At 35.3% G+C, this 19529-nt stretch overlaps 1 protein-coding gene across 1 annotated transcript; it reads left to right on the top strand.

Moving 5' to 3' along the window:
* Positions 1-10774: 10774 nt before the first annotated feature.
* LOC131051487 (high mobility group B protein 3) lies at positions 10775-13619 on the top strand. The gene is made up of 9 exons (XM_057986041.2): positions 10775-11012; positions 11319-11401; positions 11525-11582; positions 11701-11814; positions 11958-12015; positions 12710-12754; positions 12864-12938; positions 13021-13065; positions 13166-13619. The coding sequence occupies exons 1-9, from the start codon at positions 10900-10902 to the stop codon at positions 13202-13204; spliced, it is 630 nt and encodes a 209-aa protein (XP_057842024.2). The 5' UTR covers positions 10775-10899; the 3' UTR covers positions 13205-13619.
* Positions 13620-19529: the final 5910 nt, after the last annotated feature.

Genomic DNA, 19529 nt, shown 5'->3' with positions numbered 1-19529 from the left:
ACGTGATATCCTGTACCGATCTATAACCTAGACTTATCTATCGGTTAAGACAAATATGTCAAACCAATTAGACCAATAATAAAAACACCAAATCCAAACTTCCAATCCATGTCTTCGACATAACGAAATGATAACAAGTCATCATCACTATCGGTGAACAATATATCTTGTTGGTGAACATATACCGGTGACTGTGCATAAGCCAATATCCATGTCGGGATCACAATGTGTTGGTTCAACAATAAACCAATATAACCATAGTGTCAAATCAATAATGTAGACCTCCATAAAGATAAGTGCTGACATCAATGACAAAACCAATGCAACACATGACGAAGTCATCCATAATACCAACAAGTACAATATGATGTCCTAATGGGTCATGTGGTATCCTAAGGGGTTGTACGGTGTCCTAAGGGGTCATAATGGGTCATATGGTGTCATTAGGGGTCTTATGGTGTCCTAAGGGTCCACACATATGTTAGAACACCATATGACCCTTTAGGACAATATGGTGTCCTAATGGGTCATGTGGTGTCCTAAGGGGTCATATGGTGTCATTAGGGGTCATATGGGGTCCTAAGGGCCCACATATGTGTTATAACACCATATGACTCATTAGGATTGTGATGCTAAAAATGTGGTATATAAGAAAGGCATACACATATAATGAGACAATAAAACATAAATGAAAAGCTTAATTGAAAACTAGATTAAAAATGCAAACCTTAGCCTTCCTTGAAATGTCCCATTTTCCTCTATTATTGAGAACTTTGAAGGTGTTGGATTGATTGTCTCTCAGTGGAGCAATGACCTCCAAAGTGGCAACTCAAGAGTTGAGTAGCTACTTGATCATGATTGATTATGCAAATGATATAAAATGCAATGCTATGATTAATCCAAAATGCTAATTACTAGATGATTGAAATGAAAATGCCTATAGTAATGATGCTAAACCTATGAAAGCAAGGCATCCTTATTTCTCCAAAATGAGGGATATTTATAGGAATTCCAAGGCCAAAGTTGAGGTGGCAGGAATCAACGGTCCAAATCTGATTTGAATATATCAAGGGCCAAGATTGAGGAAGCTGGAGAAGAGGTTGGAGGAAGAGACACTTGTCATCTCTGTGGTGACAAGTGTCAAGAAGCCTCACTCATGAGAGGGCAAGTGTCTAAGGGAGGAGACATGTGGCAAAAGTGCCATGTGTCTCGAGGGGAGAATATCCACACCATGGGAGGTTAGGATAAGGAGGTTAGAATGTGCAAGATAGGATAGGGTTAGTTAAACCCAAGGTTAGGTGGAATGGGTTAGGTTAGGGGATGGTTAGGTTAGGCAGTTAGAAGTTAGGAGCCATGTGCTCATTTGAATTTAGAAATTCAAATAAATGGAAAATGATAATTAATCTCAACAAACTTAAGTTTGTTAATCTTAATTAGGGATTAGAAGAATTGAATTAAATGGGGGAAATGATTAATCAATCTGGATTAATTAATCAAAGGAGGATATGAAATGAACTATGCAAATATGTCATGTAGATTTATTTACTAGTAGATGAATAGAGAAATCAATCAAATTTCTTGTGAATTCAATTAATTGGGAAGGGGAATTAATCAAATAACTGCGTATTTAATTATCTATCTTCAGACCATCTTTAGGTGTATACAAGGACAATATGTTGTCCTAAGGGGTCAAATGGTTTCGTTAGAGGTCATATGGGGTCCTAAGGGCCCACATATGTGTTAGAACACCATATGACCCATTAGGACAACATACTGTCCTAATGGGTCATATGGTGTTCTAACACATATGTGGGCCCTTAGGATCCCATATGACCCCTTTTAACATACTAGTACACGACATGACCCCTTGTGACACCATATGACCCCTTAGAACAATATGATGTCTTGATGAGTCATATGGTGTCCTAAGGGGTCATATGTTGTTCTAACACATGTGTAGGCCCTTAGGACACCATATGACCCCTAACGACACCATATGACCCCTTATGACACCATATGACCCCTTAGGACCATATGATGTCCACATGGTGTCCTAAGGGGTCACATGGTTCTCTAACACGTGTTGCCCCTTAGGACCCCATATGACCCCTAACAACACCATGTGATCCCTCAAAACACCATGCAACCCCTAACGATAATATGATATCCTAATGGGTCATATGGTGTCCTAACACATGTGTGGCCCCTTAGGACCCCATATGACTCCTTAGGACACCATATGACCCCTTAGAACATATATAATCTTACACTCCCTGAGATTCTCTCTCTCCCTCCCCCTAATTACTCTCTCCCTCTCTCCCTCACTCCCTATCCCCTTATCTCCCTATCCCTCTCTCTCTCTCTCTATTATAAATATGGTATCAGATATTTCTCTCCCTCTCCCCCCATCTCTCTCTAAAACCCTTTACCCTTCTCTCCCTCACCCTTTCCCCCTCTCTCCCTATCTAGATCACTTTCCCTTTATCCCTTACCAACCATCTCTCTCTCTCTCTCTCTTCCCATCCTAAACAAAGTACCAAATATTGGATATTATCCAATATCCGATATCTTTCATTATCAATATATTAATAAAAAAATCAATAGTATATATTTTAATATATAGATTTATAATATATTATAGTATTAATATATAACATGTATATTATATGTTAATATATTGAATATTAATATATTAATACTATACAGTAAATAATAACATACAAAATATTATTAATTTTATTCACAATAAAAAATTATAAAAATCGGATATTGAATTAATATCGGATATCCGATTGTTTTGACAAAAAAATGAAATCTTGGTATTTGGCTAGGGATTGCATTGAGATTTGGCTAGGAAATGTCAAACTTGGAAAGTTAATAGAAAAAAATGTGTTTTTGAGCATTCCTTGTTTTTCTATACTTCACTCTGGTGGTTGATGACTTTTTTTTAGCCCAAATTGATGAAACAAAAAGGGATTTTCAAGGACATTCTCAACTTTCCAACAATATAAGATTTGCCTTATTTTGACTCTAATAAATAATTATTATTTATTTTCTGATTGAATTTTGACTAAAATCCTGATTGATAGGCTGATTGGAAAACACCCATAACTTTCAAATAGTATCACATTTTTTGATTCCAAAACATGCGTCACTTTCTACGCTTTGTCTACTGTAGGATAAACAAAAAGAGTTGAATTTCAAAAAATTTAAACCAAGTTAAGGTGATTAGACGTATGAGATTTTGAATTTCTAAAAAATTGTAGTAAAAAAATCATAATTAATTATTTACTTCAAAAAAATTACAAAAAAATGTGCCACATCCGGACATGAGTCTACTACATATATTAAAAATCTTATAAAATAATATTATGATTTGATTGTGGTTAGGGTGGTCAGACATACACCTACTTCTTATCTTTTTCCTAGAATTTTAGTTCTATTGCTACAAATTAGGATTTCTAATTTTTGTCAAATAGATTTTTTTTTTTCAAAAATCAACTAGTAGCTTAAAAACTAAATTCAATTTGCTACAAATTCTCTTCTTGCATATTTTTTAAATAATGTTCATAACTTATTCAATTTTTTTCGTCAAGTTGCCTAACTCTGTTTTTTCTGAAATTTCATTGCTACTTAAGGGCCTATTTTGGCACACCAGGATCCTACACATACCCATAAACAAGCCCTCACCTCTCCCTATGCTAAGTACTGAGAATGAGAAAATTAGCTCAACTTATGAGTCTAGTTCATTGCTAGGAGAGTGTTGATTTTTGTTCATCTCTTGGATTCTTGTCTTGCTTTCCTTCAGTGCATTGATCTTGGGTGGTTTCACAACTAAATTTAACATGGTACCAGAGCTAGTTGTGAGTTGTGGTCATTCAGCCAACTTTGGCTATATTTTCCATTTAGCAAGAGCATTTTCAATGTTGGTGAAGTTTTAAACCATTTGCAGAATTCTAAAATTAGCAAAGCTTTACATTTGTTTGGAGGTATCCAAAAAGTAAGGGTCTCCAATTAGTAGGCAGTTGTCTACATATAGTGGTAGTTCAACAATTTTTGGTGGTATCTCCACCTTTGTAGGATTTTGACAAATTTGGTGAAGGATTTTTTCACACCTCTTGGTTGGAGTTTTGTTTTTTGCACTCAAACTTCAGAAGGCTCTTTCTCACTCATATGAAGGCGTTTTCAAGCATTTTTTTTTTGGATTTGGGAAGAGTCTCATGCTCTTCATAGTGGAGTGATCATTTTTTGCTCAAATGATCCCATTTTTTTTTTTATGTAATCAATTTCTCATCAAAACTGAAGGGCAATCCTTGTTCTTTCAACTTCAAACATATGTAACTTTCACATATGACCTCGGATCGAGGTGATCCTTTTTTAAAAGTTGAATTTTTTTTAGCACTACATTTTTGTGCTAATTTGAGGTTCTCATATTGAGATTTAATTGTACTTTCAGTATTTGAGTCCACTACTAGATATTGCAAAACTCTGGAAAACAAACTCTAGCATTGTAAACACGCTAATTTATAAAGTGCCACAATCATTTTTTTGTTGGGGGGATTCTTGATTGAGTGAAAAAGGGGGGGCTCTCTATTGTTGTGTGTGTTTTATGATCTGCTACTTGTGCTCTTCTTTTCCTACTCATGGATCATTCTAAGGTTTCTTTGCTTACACCTTATAATTATGCAACTTGGCATCAACATGCATGGAATACACTAATGCAACTAGGGTATACTCCGTATGTTGAACAAAAGGTAGATGAACCTACAGAAGATAAGGAAAAGATAAAATGGATGCTTGAACAAACTAAAGCTCTTGGATGTCTTTGTAGTTTTGTTTCCCTCAATCTTATGTTTCAAATTGAAGCATGTAAAACTTCACATGAAGCTTGGGAAAAGCTAAAAACTTTGTATGGTGCAACTAATGAAGTTAGAGGCTATCGAATTGATAATGATTTGATGAGCCTTGATCCAAAGAACTTTGACTACATCCATGACTTTATTACTAAAGTTAATGATTTGAGAGCACAGTGTAAAAAAACGTAGAAACGAGAAAAGGGACATTCAATTGGTCTATAACGTATTGAACAAATTGAACCCTGAATATGCATCTTTTGTTTCTAGCTTTCATACTCGTACACTACCTATGGGGTAGGCTTATGTTAAGCCTTCATTTGCATCTTTTTTCGAGATGTTGATACATGAACAACATAAGATTCTTTCTATGGGTCCCATTAAGCCATCAAAGAATCAAGCCTTATCGGTTAATTAGCCTAAGGGACAAAAAGAGACAGGGCAATTTGATAAGAAACATAAGAACTTGAAGAAAAAGCCACATATAGATCAAGCACATGATAGATAATCTTCAAAAGGTGAATCATCTAAGAAGGAGAATTTTACTTGTTTGTATTGCAAGAGGAATGAACGTGAAGATCATCCTTGCTACATGAAGGATATTGATGAACTCAAACATCTTATTAAGAAGAATAACATGAATCTTCCTTTTAGAATGTCTAGGTCCACTTCTTCTAATCCACAATAGTCAGGATCTACTAAGGTAAAAGGTCATGTAGGACTTGCTTCTGAAGTGGTTAAAGTAAAGGTAAAGCTCTTTGTGCTTCTACAAGTTGTGAATCAAGGAGATGGCTCCTAGATTTTGGAGCTTCTCATCATATGGCTTATACACAGTCTATATTCTCTTCTTTTGAGCCTTGTGTTATGCCACCTATTCTGATAGGCAAAAACACTTACATGAGTATGATTGGGAAACATTCTATTGATATTGGGGATGACACTTTCAATGATGTTTTGTGTGTGCCTCATTTGTCAAACAATCTTCTTTCCATCTATCATATCACCCATGGTGGAATAGGGAAGACTGTGGAATTCACACTTGATTTAGTCATCATTCGAGACTTGGAAAGTAGAGAGATAATTACTGCCGAGATGGTTGATCATGCATCTCGGTTGTATAATTTTTCAAACTTTGCACCGGATGATGGTTTTGATCTTGGCTATCGATCACACTCCTTGTATGAACTTTGATTTTGAGGAGAACTTTGCTTACTTGAACTTGGGTATTCTCACATTAGATCCAATTCTTGAACCTTGCATTCTTTCCCCTCCATCTATTGTTGCTACATCCATGGCTACTTGTGATTCAGTGCAACAAGAAACACATTGTCTTCTAGGTCCAGTTTCATGGGATGACTACTTGACAGACATTGTAGGTTTGTTTTTGGAGTCTCATATTTCAGATTTGGGAGACACTACACATGATATTCATCTTTTGTTTGATGAAGTTGATTCTTCTTCAATTGTTGTGGAGGAACCTTTGGATCCTCTTGTTCAGTCTCCACATGATCATTTATCACAATTTGACATGAGTGTGGATACTTTTGAGCAGCATTTGGAGGAGACATTTTTGTCTTCGAAGGAGATACTGGAGTCTTTGAATCTTGTTCAAAATATATCTCTTCTAGGTTCTAGATTGTCATCTTCATCAGAGTGGCCTAGAATGCCTGACTTGAGTGTGACAGTTTTCAGCATTGACATGGAGACACATGAGAATTTTTCAGAGACTTCATACATTTTATACTTTCTTCTTTCATATTCCTTTCAGGAATGGGAAGATAGTTTACATACACCTTTGGTTTTATTTCTTCCTAAGGGGAGGAATGTTGTTTGATGATTGTGGTCCATCTTCTACATCCAGTTTTGAGCATCAACCATTGGTTTAGTTTATTACTTTCGGGAAGGCTACATAGTCTTTCTTATCCTTTTTTATCTTGGAGAGGATTTCTTCCTTGCATGAGATTCTTTCTTGTGTTGGGAAACTTGTTGCATTTTCTCTCTTTTGGGGAGGAATTTTGTCCCATTGGGTTTTCTCCTTTTCTCTGTTTGCGAGAGATTGTTTTGTACATGGGTACCTAGCATGGCCTTGTAGCCAAGACCCATCTTTGTGTGATTTCACCCACCTAAGCTACGCTTAAGGGGGGTGTTAGTGTAGGTTTTTATTTTCTCTTATGTTAGGGAATATTTATTTTTCCTACACATTATTAAGCTTGCTTAGGTTATAATATAATGGTTAGGGTGAGGACATGTGGCAAAATCCCACATTCACATGTGTCATTCACGCCCACATTTGGGTGGTTGAATGTCACACCTTCTTTTGGATTTATTAGCCACCTCCCCTAACCATTTAGATTGTCTTTACCTGAGTTGGTATAACAATGTACTTTGCATTTACCAAGTAGGTAAAACTCATCCTGTTTTGGGCTATAGGGAGTTATTATTCCTCTTGGTTTTATATGCCCATATTTTTCTATATAAATAAGCCCTCACCTCTCCCTATGCTAAGTATCGAGAATGAGAAAAATAGTTCAGATTACAAGTCCAGTTCAATGCTAGGAGAGTGTTGACTTTTGTTCATCTCTTGGGTTCTTGTCTTGCTTTCTTTCAGTCGCATTGATCTTGGGTGGCTTCATAACTAAATTTAACAGATATCCGTTGTTAACAAATATTTTTTCTGGTTTGTTAACAAACCAAATTCAAATTTTGCCCAAGGCCTACAAAAACAAAAAGCAAAATTTGGCGTATTTGGCAAGGTAAAAAACTTTTTGTTTTTCCATTGCCACTTTTGGCCTACCATGATCTTGCACATTCCCAACACCATTTACAAAGACTAGCCTATGCCATTAATACATGTATATACTTTTTGTAAAAGAAAGACACCAATCAAGTAGCCTCTAATTTATTGATAGAGTTGAATGACTCACATAAAGATCACTAATAATCAAGTCTTGTTTATTGTAAAGACTATCACACTCCAAATTGACGAGATTACAATCGCATTTGTTGGAGTTATTTGTTCTGTTGGCCATTTGGAGGAATTGATTATGTGTTGCATTGATGTTTTGTCATTGATGTCAACACTAGCTATTTTGGATGCTTTACTAACACCTTTCTGGTCCTGGTAGGTTATGTGGTTTCTGGTGGGTTTGGATCCAGCATGATCCGACATCCTTCAGTATGTTTGGATTATGGAATTGGCTTATTCATGTTCATGTTCAGTCAGTTGGTTTTGTTCTGGTGATCAAATGCTATCCCGTTTGCTTGGAAACTTGGTTTGTGGTTCCGATGAGGGTTTCGTCGACAAAGCTTTGATGAAGATCTTTGATGATATGTATAAGTGATTTAGGATGCTGATGGTGATCATGCTCGAGACTTGGTAGATTGAGATCATTGCTTTAGCATGTGGACCTATACTGGGTCTCGATGTATCTAGGTTATGGATTGACTTAATGTAACGTGTGGATTGGACCTCTCGACGTGTTTCCGGGATGTCTTATGGGTTGGATATTATTTGTTTGGCCTTAGGCCAACATGTTTTGTAATTATGTAATTGGTTTATTGTCTAGTGACCGACCTTATTGTTTATGGTCGAGGGTTTGTATATATATGATGTAAGATCTCATTGTAGATCATAGATGAGGATGTGTATGTGCGACTAATGTAATAATCATTCAAGTAGAGGATTTGGTCAATCATTGGTTATCGAGTTGGGTTTATGTAAGAGGATTTAGTCCTCCGGTATTGAGCTTAACCGGAACTGTACTCAGGCATAGGAGATGCTATCTTTGCAGTTCACTCATTCTTCCGGATTGTAGTTTGGATTTCTATGTAGTCAGTGAGACTCCTTTTGTGATGAGCAGTGCACTCTAGGCTGTTGGCCTTCTTACAATTGCAGACCCCCCAATTGTAATTCACATACTTACTACATAAGTATTATTTGACCATGGTAGGCTTCCCACCGTGGTTTTTTTCCCTTTACTGAGTTTTCCACGTATAAATCTCGGTGTCATGTGGATGGTATTTATTCTTTGATTATTGTTTATGCTTAACTGATTTATTTGTTATTTCGGTATTTGGTTTATGCATTCCGGTATCAAGATCTTTTGGGTTCCGGTATTAAAGTTTAAATTGCTTAAAGTTCTGATAATCTGTGACAACTGATTCACACCCCCCGCTCTCAATTGTCTTCCGGTTATTTGAACTGTCTAACATTATCAACCCCACAAGCCCATGAATCAATTGCAGTGCTTCAAAAGTTTCTTAAAAAAATTATAGTAAAAAAGGTTATTTGCTGCATCCAAAGCACTACAGAGTTGCAAACATAGGTACAAACCTGTTGTGCATGCTTGACTGCAACACTAACTTTAGCAATTTTTTCGCCCTATATTTAGCAACAACCCTAAATTTGGTGCCCTCCACTAATTTTAACACTGCTTACTAACTTTTAGCCCTAGCAAAATATTCCATTGGCTAAAAAGGGCTTTTTTTAATTAAAAAAGGCATCAACATTTATTTTAGATTTTTTTCCATTTTTTGACCTTCTTGGACTTGTTTTTGCTTTTTGATCAACTTATAATTTTTTGGTTATAACTTGGGCATACAGACTCAAAATCACACAAACAAGATATTGTCAAAAGTTAGTTTTGGTTCCAATCTAGAGGTGCTGGTCATTTTGTTAGATTTTGCTCCAATTTTTCATACTAGGCCTGCAAAGTTAGAAGTTCAGTTTTTGAGGCCATAACTTGTACATTTGGACTCCATTTTTCATAATCAATAGATATAGAAAGTTGGTTGAGTATTTTATCTAGATCTTGGGTTAATTTTTCTAGAATTTGCACTAGATATTCAACGATTTTAGTTCTATTCATTTCTCGATTTTATAATTTTTCAACTTAGAAAAGTTCAAAGGGGTTTGTTTTTCTTGTTGTGGGGGGTAGAATCATCATCTTTTAGATTCCTATATTTTCATAGCCCTTGCCTAATCCGGAAACCAATTCCAATGACAAACCCATCTATTAAGAAACTCACCCCATAATTATCATAATTGGAAGACCAAAATGACCAGATTGTTCGGTCTAGGGGTTTATGGTCTTGTTTAGATGAGACAACCCAAATTTGACTCCTTAGTTTGAAATTATTTAGCGCAAGGACAAGATATCATAGGTGTCTTGCTTGTAGGTGATTCATAGGCTTTTGAGGTTGAACAAATAACTCCAAAAGTATCTCAAATAACATCAACCAAATAAATACCTCCCATTTCTATTTCAAGATGTTTGTCTTATTTTTCTTTTTAAACCAAAATGAAACATTCATACTTTAAACAATGCTTAGTAGCTCTAAAGCTATGGTTTAATTTAGGTTTCTCATCTATCTATGTTGGTTAAGTTTTAACAACATAAATGAGAATTGTTATAATTTGGAGATTAAAAACAAGTTGTGAAAAAATAGGAGGTTGAAACTGCATAACCATTGTCTAATAAAAATATGTCACATAACTCCACATATTGCTTTCCATCTTTTTTTATTTCCCTATAAATATAAATATTTGTAATTCATTTAAATTTTAAACCAAAAAATACAAAAATCATGAAAACCATAAACACCACAAGAATATCATAAAACATTTGAACAATAACTAATAAACAAAATAAACTAAAGAGCCCTAGGAGACTTTCCTTTTACATTCATTCACCTAATATAAACAACCAAACTGCTCCATGGGACCTCTTACACTTCACGATGGTAACCCACGAACAATCAATCCACGCCGTCAGTTACTTTCTGTTTATCGACGGCCCTGATTTAAAAAGCAAGGGATAACCAAACGCATCACCGATTCTCGCGGCAAATTCAGAATTTGACAACCATCAAAGAGATTTATGGCGCACATATGAAAATTTGAAATACGCAATACGTTTGGGCGGGATATAAACCATCCTTATATTTCATTGCTTTTATCTGTGCGTTGAAAGAAGCCTAGTTTTGTTCTTCTCGTCCTCTTCTCTGCTGCATCGTTCAGTTCAATCTTGGCTTTGAACATACAGCAATGGCAGCCTCTACATCTGCTTCAAAGGCTAATAATCCCAAGGCAAGGAAAAGGGTAGATGTTGATCCGTCCACTCTGAAGCGAGCTAGAGATGGCAGCGCCTTTACTAGATGGTAAGATTTCATGGATTTTTTTTTTGGGTTTCAGTTTTCTGTGTAGTTTAAATGGCAGGGTTGTCTCGATGACAATGATTTGATATTTCCGAGTGATGGATTTGATTTGAAAATGGGGTTTCAGTTGTTTTGGTTAATGTATTTAATTAAACAGAGTTGAATTTCAGTGCTTGATTTGTCGGTTTGATTTTAAAATACGGATTTCTACTATTTTTGAGGGTGGGTTCATTTTTGTTTAATTAATGTCGGTATTTCTGAATGATAGATGCTGATTCAATCGTTTTGAGTATTGGATTTGTTTTGCAGTGATGCATGCAAAAAGGATGTGCCCGTAGCGACTGCTGATATGCATAATTGCCAGCAGGATGGGAAAATCTGGACTAATTTTGGTTTGTGGTTTTGGGATTGTTTGCATATCTTATTTATTCTCTTCTAGGTTTTGGTTTATATGGACTACCAGCGTGTTATATGCAAGTAGTGAAGGTTTTGATTTGTGATACGTGCTTGTGCAGAAGCCCCAAAAGCACCACAAGAGCCCAAACGTGCAGAGGCTAAGAAGCCAGCTGAAGAGTACTGCTTGAGCTTCTCTTTCTGTTTCTTTTATTGTTGTGTTTGTAGAGCCTTATTGTTTGATGCATTTCACTGAAGCTGTTTATTGATGTCAGTTTTGCGAATGTTGTTTTGGCAGGAAGAGGTCAAAGAGCAAGACATCAAGCGAGAAGAAGAAAAAGCCCAAGAAGGAGAAGAAGGTTAAGGATCCAAATTTGCCAAAAAGACCGCAGACTGCTTTTTTCTTGTTCATGTACTGCCTCAATTTACCTTTTTTCTATTCACTTACTGCATGTCCTTTCCTTGTTTGGGTGTATAGAGTTGTGTTTGTTTTGTTAGATAACAAGAAAATCACATGTTTCCTTTGTCTGCCCGTTAACCCTATTTTAATGACAGGGATGATTTCAGGAAGAGCTATAAAGAGGCCAACCCTGAGGCCAAGGGTGTTGCACAGGTACCGACTGAAATATATTTGAATGGGCTACTGTTTTGCTTGGGTTATTATACATTGCACTTCTGTCGTTTTGGTCATGATCCAAAATTAAATAGTAGATGTCAATGCCCTTATTCTGTGTACTTGTATCCCTTACACGTGAGTCGTGTTTTAGGGTACATATGCCCATGCCAAAATTGTATATATTTCTTAGATGGATCTGTCCAGGATGATTGACCTTTTGTCATAAGGTATCTGTTGCTTGACGGTGTGATAAGCACTTATCATCATTTTGTTGTCTGTATGTGGTTTTACGTCAAAAAATGTTCCTTGGATTTCTACAGTTACATACCAAACGGTTTATGATATGCATGTTGGGCATTTAATTGATGTGATTACTTGATATTTAAATTTTTTAGGGTGATTATGCCATCTTTACATGTATTAGTGTCAATACAATCAATGCGACAGTGTGTTTGCCTGTCCTACTTGGTATGCATGCCAATTTCATTGTGTGAGTTGTGTCTACATCTTAAAATGTGCTAACCTGGATTTGTTCTTAACATTGGTTAGTTTCATTCAATGCCTGCTATTTCAGCAAATGATTTACTTTTGGGGATCCTTGATACCTATTTATATTGCAACATGAGGCTTCAAATTGAATATTATCTAGCGTCAGACTGTTTTCTTATTTGGGTTATGATACTACCTGCAGGTTGCTAAAGAAGGCGGTGAAAAATGGAAGTCTTTGTCAGAAGAGGTTTGCATCTAGGCTGCCATATGGCTGTTAAAATGTGCAGTTCTGATATCAAATATGCAAGAGCTTGATGGTTTTCTTTTTTTCTTTTTTTTGGGGGGTTGGTTTTTAGGAGAAGAAGCAATATACTGAGAAAGCTGCTGAGTTGAAGGCAGAATATGAAAAGGCCATGGCTAAGTACCAAAAGGTATTTTAATTCAAGAGTTGGATTGGCTTGATCTGAAATTTAGATGTAATGTTTTATTAAAATGTAAGCATGCAATTTGCAGGATAGGGATGCTGTAGTGCCAGGGGAAGCTGATGATAAGGAAACGGTTAGTTAAACTATTTATTTACTTTTGTACTGTTCATTTTATTTGTGGTTATTCAATTTTACGCAATCACTAAAATGATTGAGTAATGATTGAGTTGCAGGATGCTGGAGCAAGTGGATCTGAAGCAGAGGAAGAGTGAATGTGCTAATTCAATTTTCAAGTTACTGGGTTTTTGGGCAATAAAGTGATGTGGGTGCTACATTGCTTTCTTTTTGTACAATATTTGGATGGAGTAGAAATCTCTCTAAGTGGATCAAACTGGGGAGTGTTAGCACAGGTCCTGTGTATATTACGGTTGCATGATCTGCATGCAATGGAATTTTCTTGTTGCAAGTGAAATTGTATAAGTCAGATTTGGTTAGCTTGCTTTGGTTCATTTTGGCATCATTGTAATCTGCCATGTTTTGTCTTGAGCTAAAGAGTTCAAATTTTCAATGCAAATGACTGTCTATTAGTGGATCAATAGAGGCGAGCTTACCTTTTGATTGCATTGACCCCTAATAACAGTGGCTACAATTTGCATCTTTAGTATTCCCTTTTTGGCATTCCGACGACTCAAATTGCTTCAATTGTGTTATGCTGCGTATCTTGTTCAGTATCAGGCATGCCCAATTGCGCGTGGTAATGGAAAGGCTAGGTGGAAGTAGCTCCTTTTGGCTCGTTTGAGAAATGTCATTGCAATGCATCAATTAGTGTGTTTAATCAAGTTCACAACTTAATGCAAATGACTCGGCCTTGTAATAAATCAATATGGGGAAGACATTTTTGTGGGTTTTCTTTTTCGTTGGATTGGAATACTTTGGTGAGGCGTTGGAGGGAATTATCTCTATCTGTTTTGTAGCTTTACTCTGTTCTTGAGTGATAGGTTTAGATTGTAGTCTGTTTCTATGCTCTTCACTCCTTTGACTAGAGAAGCTTTGTTGCTTAAAAATGATGTGAACCACGTTATATGCATGCGATGCTCTTTGGGTTGGACTTTTTGCATGTGTTGATCCTAGTTAACAAAATAGGACAAGCCCTTCTGCTGTTGGGTTAGACAATGTTTTGAATGCTCTCAATAAAAACAAGAGCATCTGTTAGGCTATTGTTATCCTTTTCTCCGCTACAGTGGGGATTGAACGCATTTTAAATGCAAAATGGCTGCAGGTAAAGTGGGTTGCAAATGGCTAGCAGAATGCTGAAATTGGCAGAGGAAGTGATGTATGTTCTTTATGACCTGACTTGCGTTTGTGTGAATGTTATTTTTGGGAATTTGGAAGAAAGATTGTTTTGTGGTCTGATGTGAGATAGTCAGTATATGTGTCTACATATGATTTGTAGTAATATGAGATGAGACATTTAATTGTGTTACAAATGAGATATACAAACTTTAGCAATTTTAGATCATTGAATTTGAACTTGTGACCTCTCTACTAAGAACATATGATGATTGAGTATGATATAACACTATTTTGTGTGGTTGTTTCAGTTCATCATTCGCTTGGTTGTCATATGATTGAGCTTCAAGCAGGCATCAAAGGCCTACATATATGGAGCATTTGTATGTTTTAAGCTTGAGATCATGGCTCTATTTAGTTCTCATCTGGCCTTCAATAGGAACTTTATTGACCCAAATCATTGTTCACCTCATCTTTGAGGGTCATAAAGTAGGGGTTGTACATGTTGCATAATTATTTGGAGATTTAAAAATAACAACTTTGCAACTAGGCACTTAGTTATAATTGATGGAAATAAAAAACAAGCCTTTGGTTTAAAGCATACAATGTGATTTCTGAAATTGTTAATTATAGAGGCTGAATCTATGGTAAAGTAGAAGGAATGTCAAAGTGAGACTTGATATGATCAATCTATATATTTAATGCTAAAGTGAGGCTTGATATGATCAATCTAATATTTAAGTAGGTGCAAATGGGATGAGGTTAAAAATTGTTCTACTAGCTTAGGAATTTAATTTGCCAACATTCAAAAGTCAACAAAAATTTAGAGTTTAAACTTTTAAGTTAGTTTGTATATTAAAATTCATGGGATCACCAAGTTTAAAATATCTCTAAAAAATCATAGTGAAATTTGTTGGGATTTTTTAGGAAGCTCCCCTCCATGTGATAGAGGAGTAATACTAACCCATTTAGTAGAGTAATTAGTAGTAGTAATAATTGAATCCTTGAAAGGGGGATTAATTTTTCCAAATCTAGTCTAGCTACCAAATAGAAAATGGTCAAGAAGATGTTTAATATTGTAGCTCCTATGTTAGTGAGTGATGTAACTATGTTATTGCAAAATTCTCTTTAAAAAGTTATGATAATCTTGCTTTATTTTTTAGTTAAGAGAATCCCATTTGAGGCAAAGTTACCATCAACCTTGTAAATTCTTTAATTTATTATTTTCTAACATTTTTTAATTTACCCATAAGAGGTTATATTGTTTAACCAATTGTCATGAAAGTGACAATGTAAAGGCATAGTTGCTATGGAGGTGAATATTGCTCTAGGAAATTTGATGAGTTTTGTAAATATGCAGTTTTTTAAAGTCAAAAAATTACACCTTACACTCCCAACAAAATTGGGTGGTAGAAAGAATGAATTGAATATTAATGGAAATAGCTAGGAGCATGTTGAGTAGTGCTAATTTTGATAAATGTTTTTGGGTAGAAGTTATTGGTATTACTTGTTATTTAATTAATAGATCACTTTGTAAAGCTCTTGTTGATAAAAACATTTTATGAGATGTGGTTAGGTAAAAAGCCTTCAGTTTTGCATTTAAGGGTTTTTTTGTTGTGAGGCTTTTGTTCATGTGCCTCAAGAGAATTAATTTAAATTGGATCCAAAAGCTTAAAAATGCATCTTTGTAGGATATGGTGAGAATGTAAAAGGTTATAAGCTTTACAATCTTCTAACTCATAAAATGATTTTTTTTTACAAATATCATTTTTAGAGAATTTAGAGATATCTTGGGTGAAGAAAAACTAAAGGAAAAGTAAAAAAATAGTGCATTTTAAAACTAAGTAAGAATATGTATATGTGGAAGAACAAAAAGAGATGACCAAGAAGATGGAGAAGAAGAGAGTTCAAGTGAAAGTTTTGAAGATTTAGTTGTGACAGAAGTTGGAAATAATGAAGAAAACAAAGAAGAATCTCTTACTCCACCTTTGAGAAGGTTCACAAGTGGAATCTAGTTGACAGGTATTAGCTCATATTTTCATTGTAAGTTTGCTTTATTAAGTATTGATGATGAACTTGGATCTTACAAGAAAATACTCTATTCCAATGAAAGTGAGTCTTGGATGTAGGAGGAGATGACAACTTTGGATAGTTGTGACACTTGGGATCTTGTTAGTTTTCCCAAAGGAAGAAAGTCCATTGAATGCAAGTGGTTATTTAAGAAGAAATTTGGAGCAGAGTGGGAGCAAGCGGTCGGTTAGAGAGGTACAAGGCCAAACTAGTGGTTGAGGGCTATTCTAAAAGAGGGGGTTGATATTGGTGAAATATTCTTTCTATTTGCTAAGCTAACTTCTATTAGATTCTTATTATTATTGCCATTGCTTGTGATTTTGAGATAGAGCAAATGTATGTTAAAAATGCTTTCTGGCATGGGGATTTTAAAGAAGAGATTTATATGTACAACTTGATAGTTTTGTTAAGAGGGAAATAAAACTTGGTTTGCAAGTTAAAACGATCATTGTATGGTTTGAAACAATTACCTAGGATGTGGTACCAAAAGTTTGATACTTTTGCATTAAAGTTGGGTTAAGTGACAAGCGAAAAGGAACATTGTGTTTATATTAAGATTATTGATGATCAATATTGTCTTGCATGTTGATGACATGTTGTTTATTGGTAGTAGCAAGGCAATTACTAGAGAGCTCAAAACTTAGCTTTTTAGCATATTTGATATGGAGAATTTGGGGACTACTAGATATATTCTTGGTATGACAATGGGGATTGGGTTCACAAAAAGCTTTGGTTAAGTTAGGATAAGAATGTTGACACTATTTTTTAGAGATTTAAATTGCAAGACTATAAACTAGTAAGTATTCCATTTCTAGTTGGTACTAAGTTGTGTTTAGACATATGTCCTAATTTTGATGATGATATTGAAGAGATGTCTAATGTTCCTTATACTAGTGTTGTTGGTAGTTTAACGTATGCAATGGTTTGTAGTAGATCGTATATAGCACAATTGGTGGGAGTTCTAAGCAAGTTTATGTCTAACTCAGGTAAAGAGCATTGGAATTTTGTTAAAAATGTATTAAGATATTTGCCAGGTACTTTTGATTACTGTTTGATTTATGGTGGTATTGATGATGTAGATAAGTCATTAGACATACAAGGTTTTGTTGATGCAGATTGGTCAGATGACTTGGATAGTCAAAGGTCCATTAATGCTTGTGTTTACTTTGTTTGGAGGTGTAGTGAGTTGGATGAGTAAAAGACAACCTATAGTTGTATTGTCCACCATTGAAGCATAGTATATGGCTCCTAAACATGCCTCCAAAGAGGCAATTTGGTTATAGAGTTAAATGATTCCATCATGACAATCCAACAAAGACTTAACAAAACAAAAGAGAATAAATTTAATTTGGAAGTAGAAAATATGATATTGAACTTCACACAACTAATGAAACTAGTGAGGCAAGAGGATGATACATTTGTCCCACCTATTTCTATTTCACAAGAGTCATTGAGGGCCTTGAAGCCATGAGAAGCACCAATCAAGAAGTGATGAAGTGGATAAAAAATATTTCAAGGCAAGCAAAAGAGTTTCTACAAGGATTGGTTCAAATATATGATGAGATAGTATTCTTTGAAGAGAGAGTCCAAAGTATGGAAAACCAGTGGGAAGACTTTCAATGACACAAGATAAGAAAATTCCTTATCTCAAGGTATTGAAAGAGATTCCTATGCAGACGTTGATGCAAGGTGTAATTGGGGAAGGAAGTATCTATGATTTCCACCGTTGGTATAGTTCCTTAATGATGACAAAGGCAACACTTGGTAGAGAGGAGAAAGTTGAAAGATAGAAGGATCCATCCAATGGATACAATCAAATATCCTTACATATTTGGAGGAACTATTGGGCTAGGAAATGAAGGAGGATGATGGTTTGAATTTATAAGAACTGAAGGAGAAGGTGAAAACCACGTATTTTTAGGGGTTAGAGTATATCAAGGAAAGCCAGTTGAATTAAATCTTTTCTTTCATGATCTTCATGGATCATCTCCAGAGACAATAGGCGAAGTAGGAGAAGTTTTTTGAAGCATGCACCAAGGAGTTGGACATGATATAACTACAACTTGATGCCTTACCAAGTGTTGCCATGGAAGAGCTTGAATTGATGTTGACCAAATTCATTGAATATTGTATTAGGGAAAGAGATAAAGGGAATTAGATTCTAGAAGATAGTTTGTTAGATGATTAGGTATCATCTAATTTTCTCATTGGCTCTTGTTCTTCGTGGTTCACGATGAAGAGAATATTCGATTTTCATTGCATAGGATTTAATTATTTTTTGTAAACCCTATTAGGGCTTAGGTGGTTTAATCTTTTGACCATTGGTTTTAGATCAAAATTGACTCTTCATTTATTATAAGAGCTCTATATAAGCTATCTCATTTCATTTGTACCTCATAAGAGACTTTTGAGAATTATTGCTATAGTGTTGCCAAATTGATATAAGACATTGAAGCTTGGTGATTTTATATGCTATCTTTGAGTATTTGCATGGTTTTCTATTTTATCAAATCAATTTAAATTTTCTTAAGTTACTTTAGTTGAATGAAATTTATTGTGGATGATTCATTGTGAAACTCACATGTTGATACCATTTACAACTTGTTGATTATAAGTTGTAGTACATGGTTGGTGTGAACTCTTTAAACATAAGCTTAAATTCAATTACTATTCACTCATTGATATACATACCTTTGATGGTGTTGAGGATTGTTAATAGTTATTTGAACATCATTTTCCTTCCTTAGAAGATCGCATCAACTTTGCCTAGTTGTTCATTGCATGGCAAAACAAAGCATGGTTGAGTTTCACTAAGTCATTCATCATCTCTCGCATGCTAGAATTAGATTAAGATTTCTCAATCCCTATTTATTTTTCACTTTTTTTCTTTCATGTCATTAGTAGTAGTAAGTAAATAGCATCATTGAAAATCATTTGAAAGTATAATCAAACTCGTAGGGAATTTTCCTTGACTTGAAGTGATCATCTCCTAGAATAATTACTTAAGTCCCCTTGGATTACCAAAAAACACATCAACCATTGAGTCTATCCACACGTTAAGACCCAAGATATTGGGTGTGTGCACCAAGATGGTGTGCAAAAAGGTGGACACACCCCCCCCCAAAATTGAAAAAACAACAAATGCATACAGGGTATTTCAAATTAAAAGAACCCCATACGCGTTTAGGCTCGTTTTGCCAAGCCTAAACGAAGCTAAACCACATATGGGGCTTATAG

Source organism: Cryptomeria japonica, chromosome 7, assembly GCF_030272615.1.
Source record: "Cryptomeria japonica chromosome 7, Sugi_1.0, whole genome shotgun sequence".
In the NCBI taxonomy this organism is placed as follows: domain Eukaryota; kingdom Viridiplantae; phylum Streptophyta; class Pinopsida; order Cupressales; family Cupressaceae; genus Cryptomeria; species Cryptomeria japonica.
The sequence above is the reverse complement of the archived record's forward strand: the minus strand, read 5'-3'. Positions and strand labels throughout refer to the sequence as shown.

Bases quoted from the DNA above. Each gene is read 5' to 3' on its own strand.
- LOC131051487 (XM_057986041.2), top strand. From the start codon at position 10,900: ATGGCAGCCTCTACATCTGCTTCAAAGGCTAATAATCCCAAGGCAAGG. The intron at 11,013-11,318 runs GTAAGATTTCAT...TTTGTTTTGCAG, and splicing joins GGCAGCGCCTTTACTAGATG to TGATGCATGCAAAAAGGATG. The intron at 11,815-11,957 runs GTACTGCCTCAA...TTTTAATGACAG, and splicing joins ACTGCTTTTTTCTTGTTCAT to GGATGATTTCAGGAAGAGCT.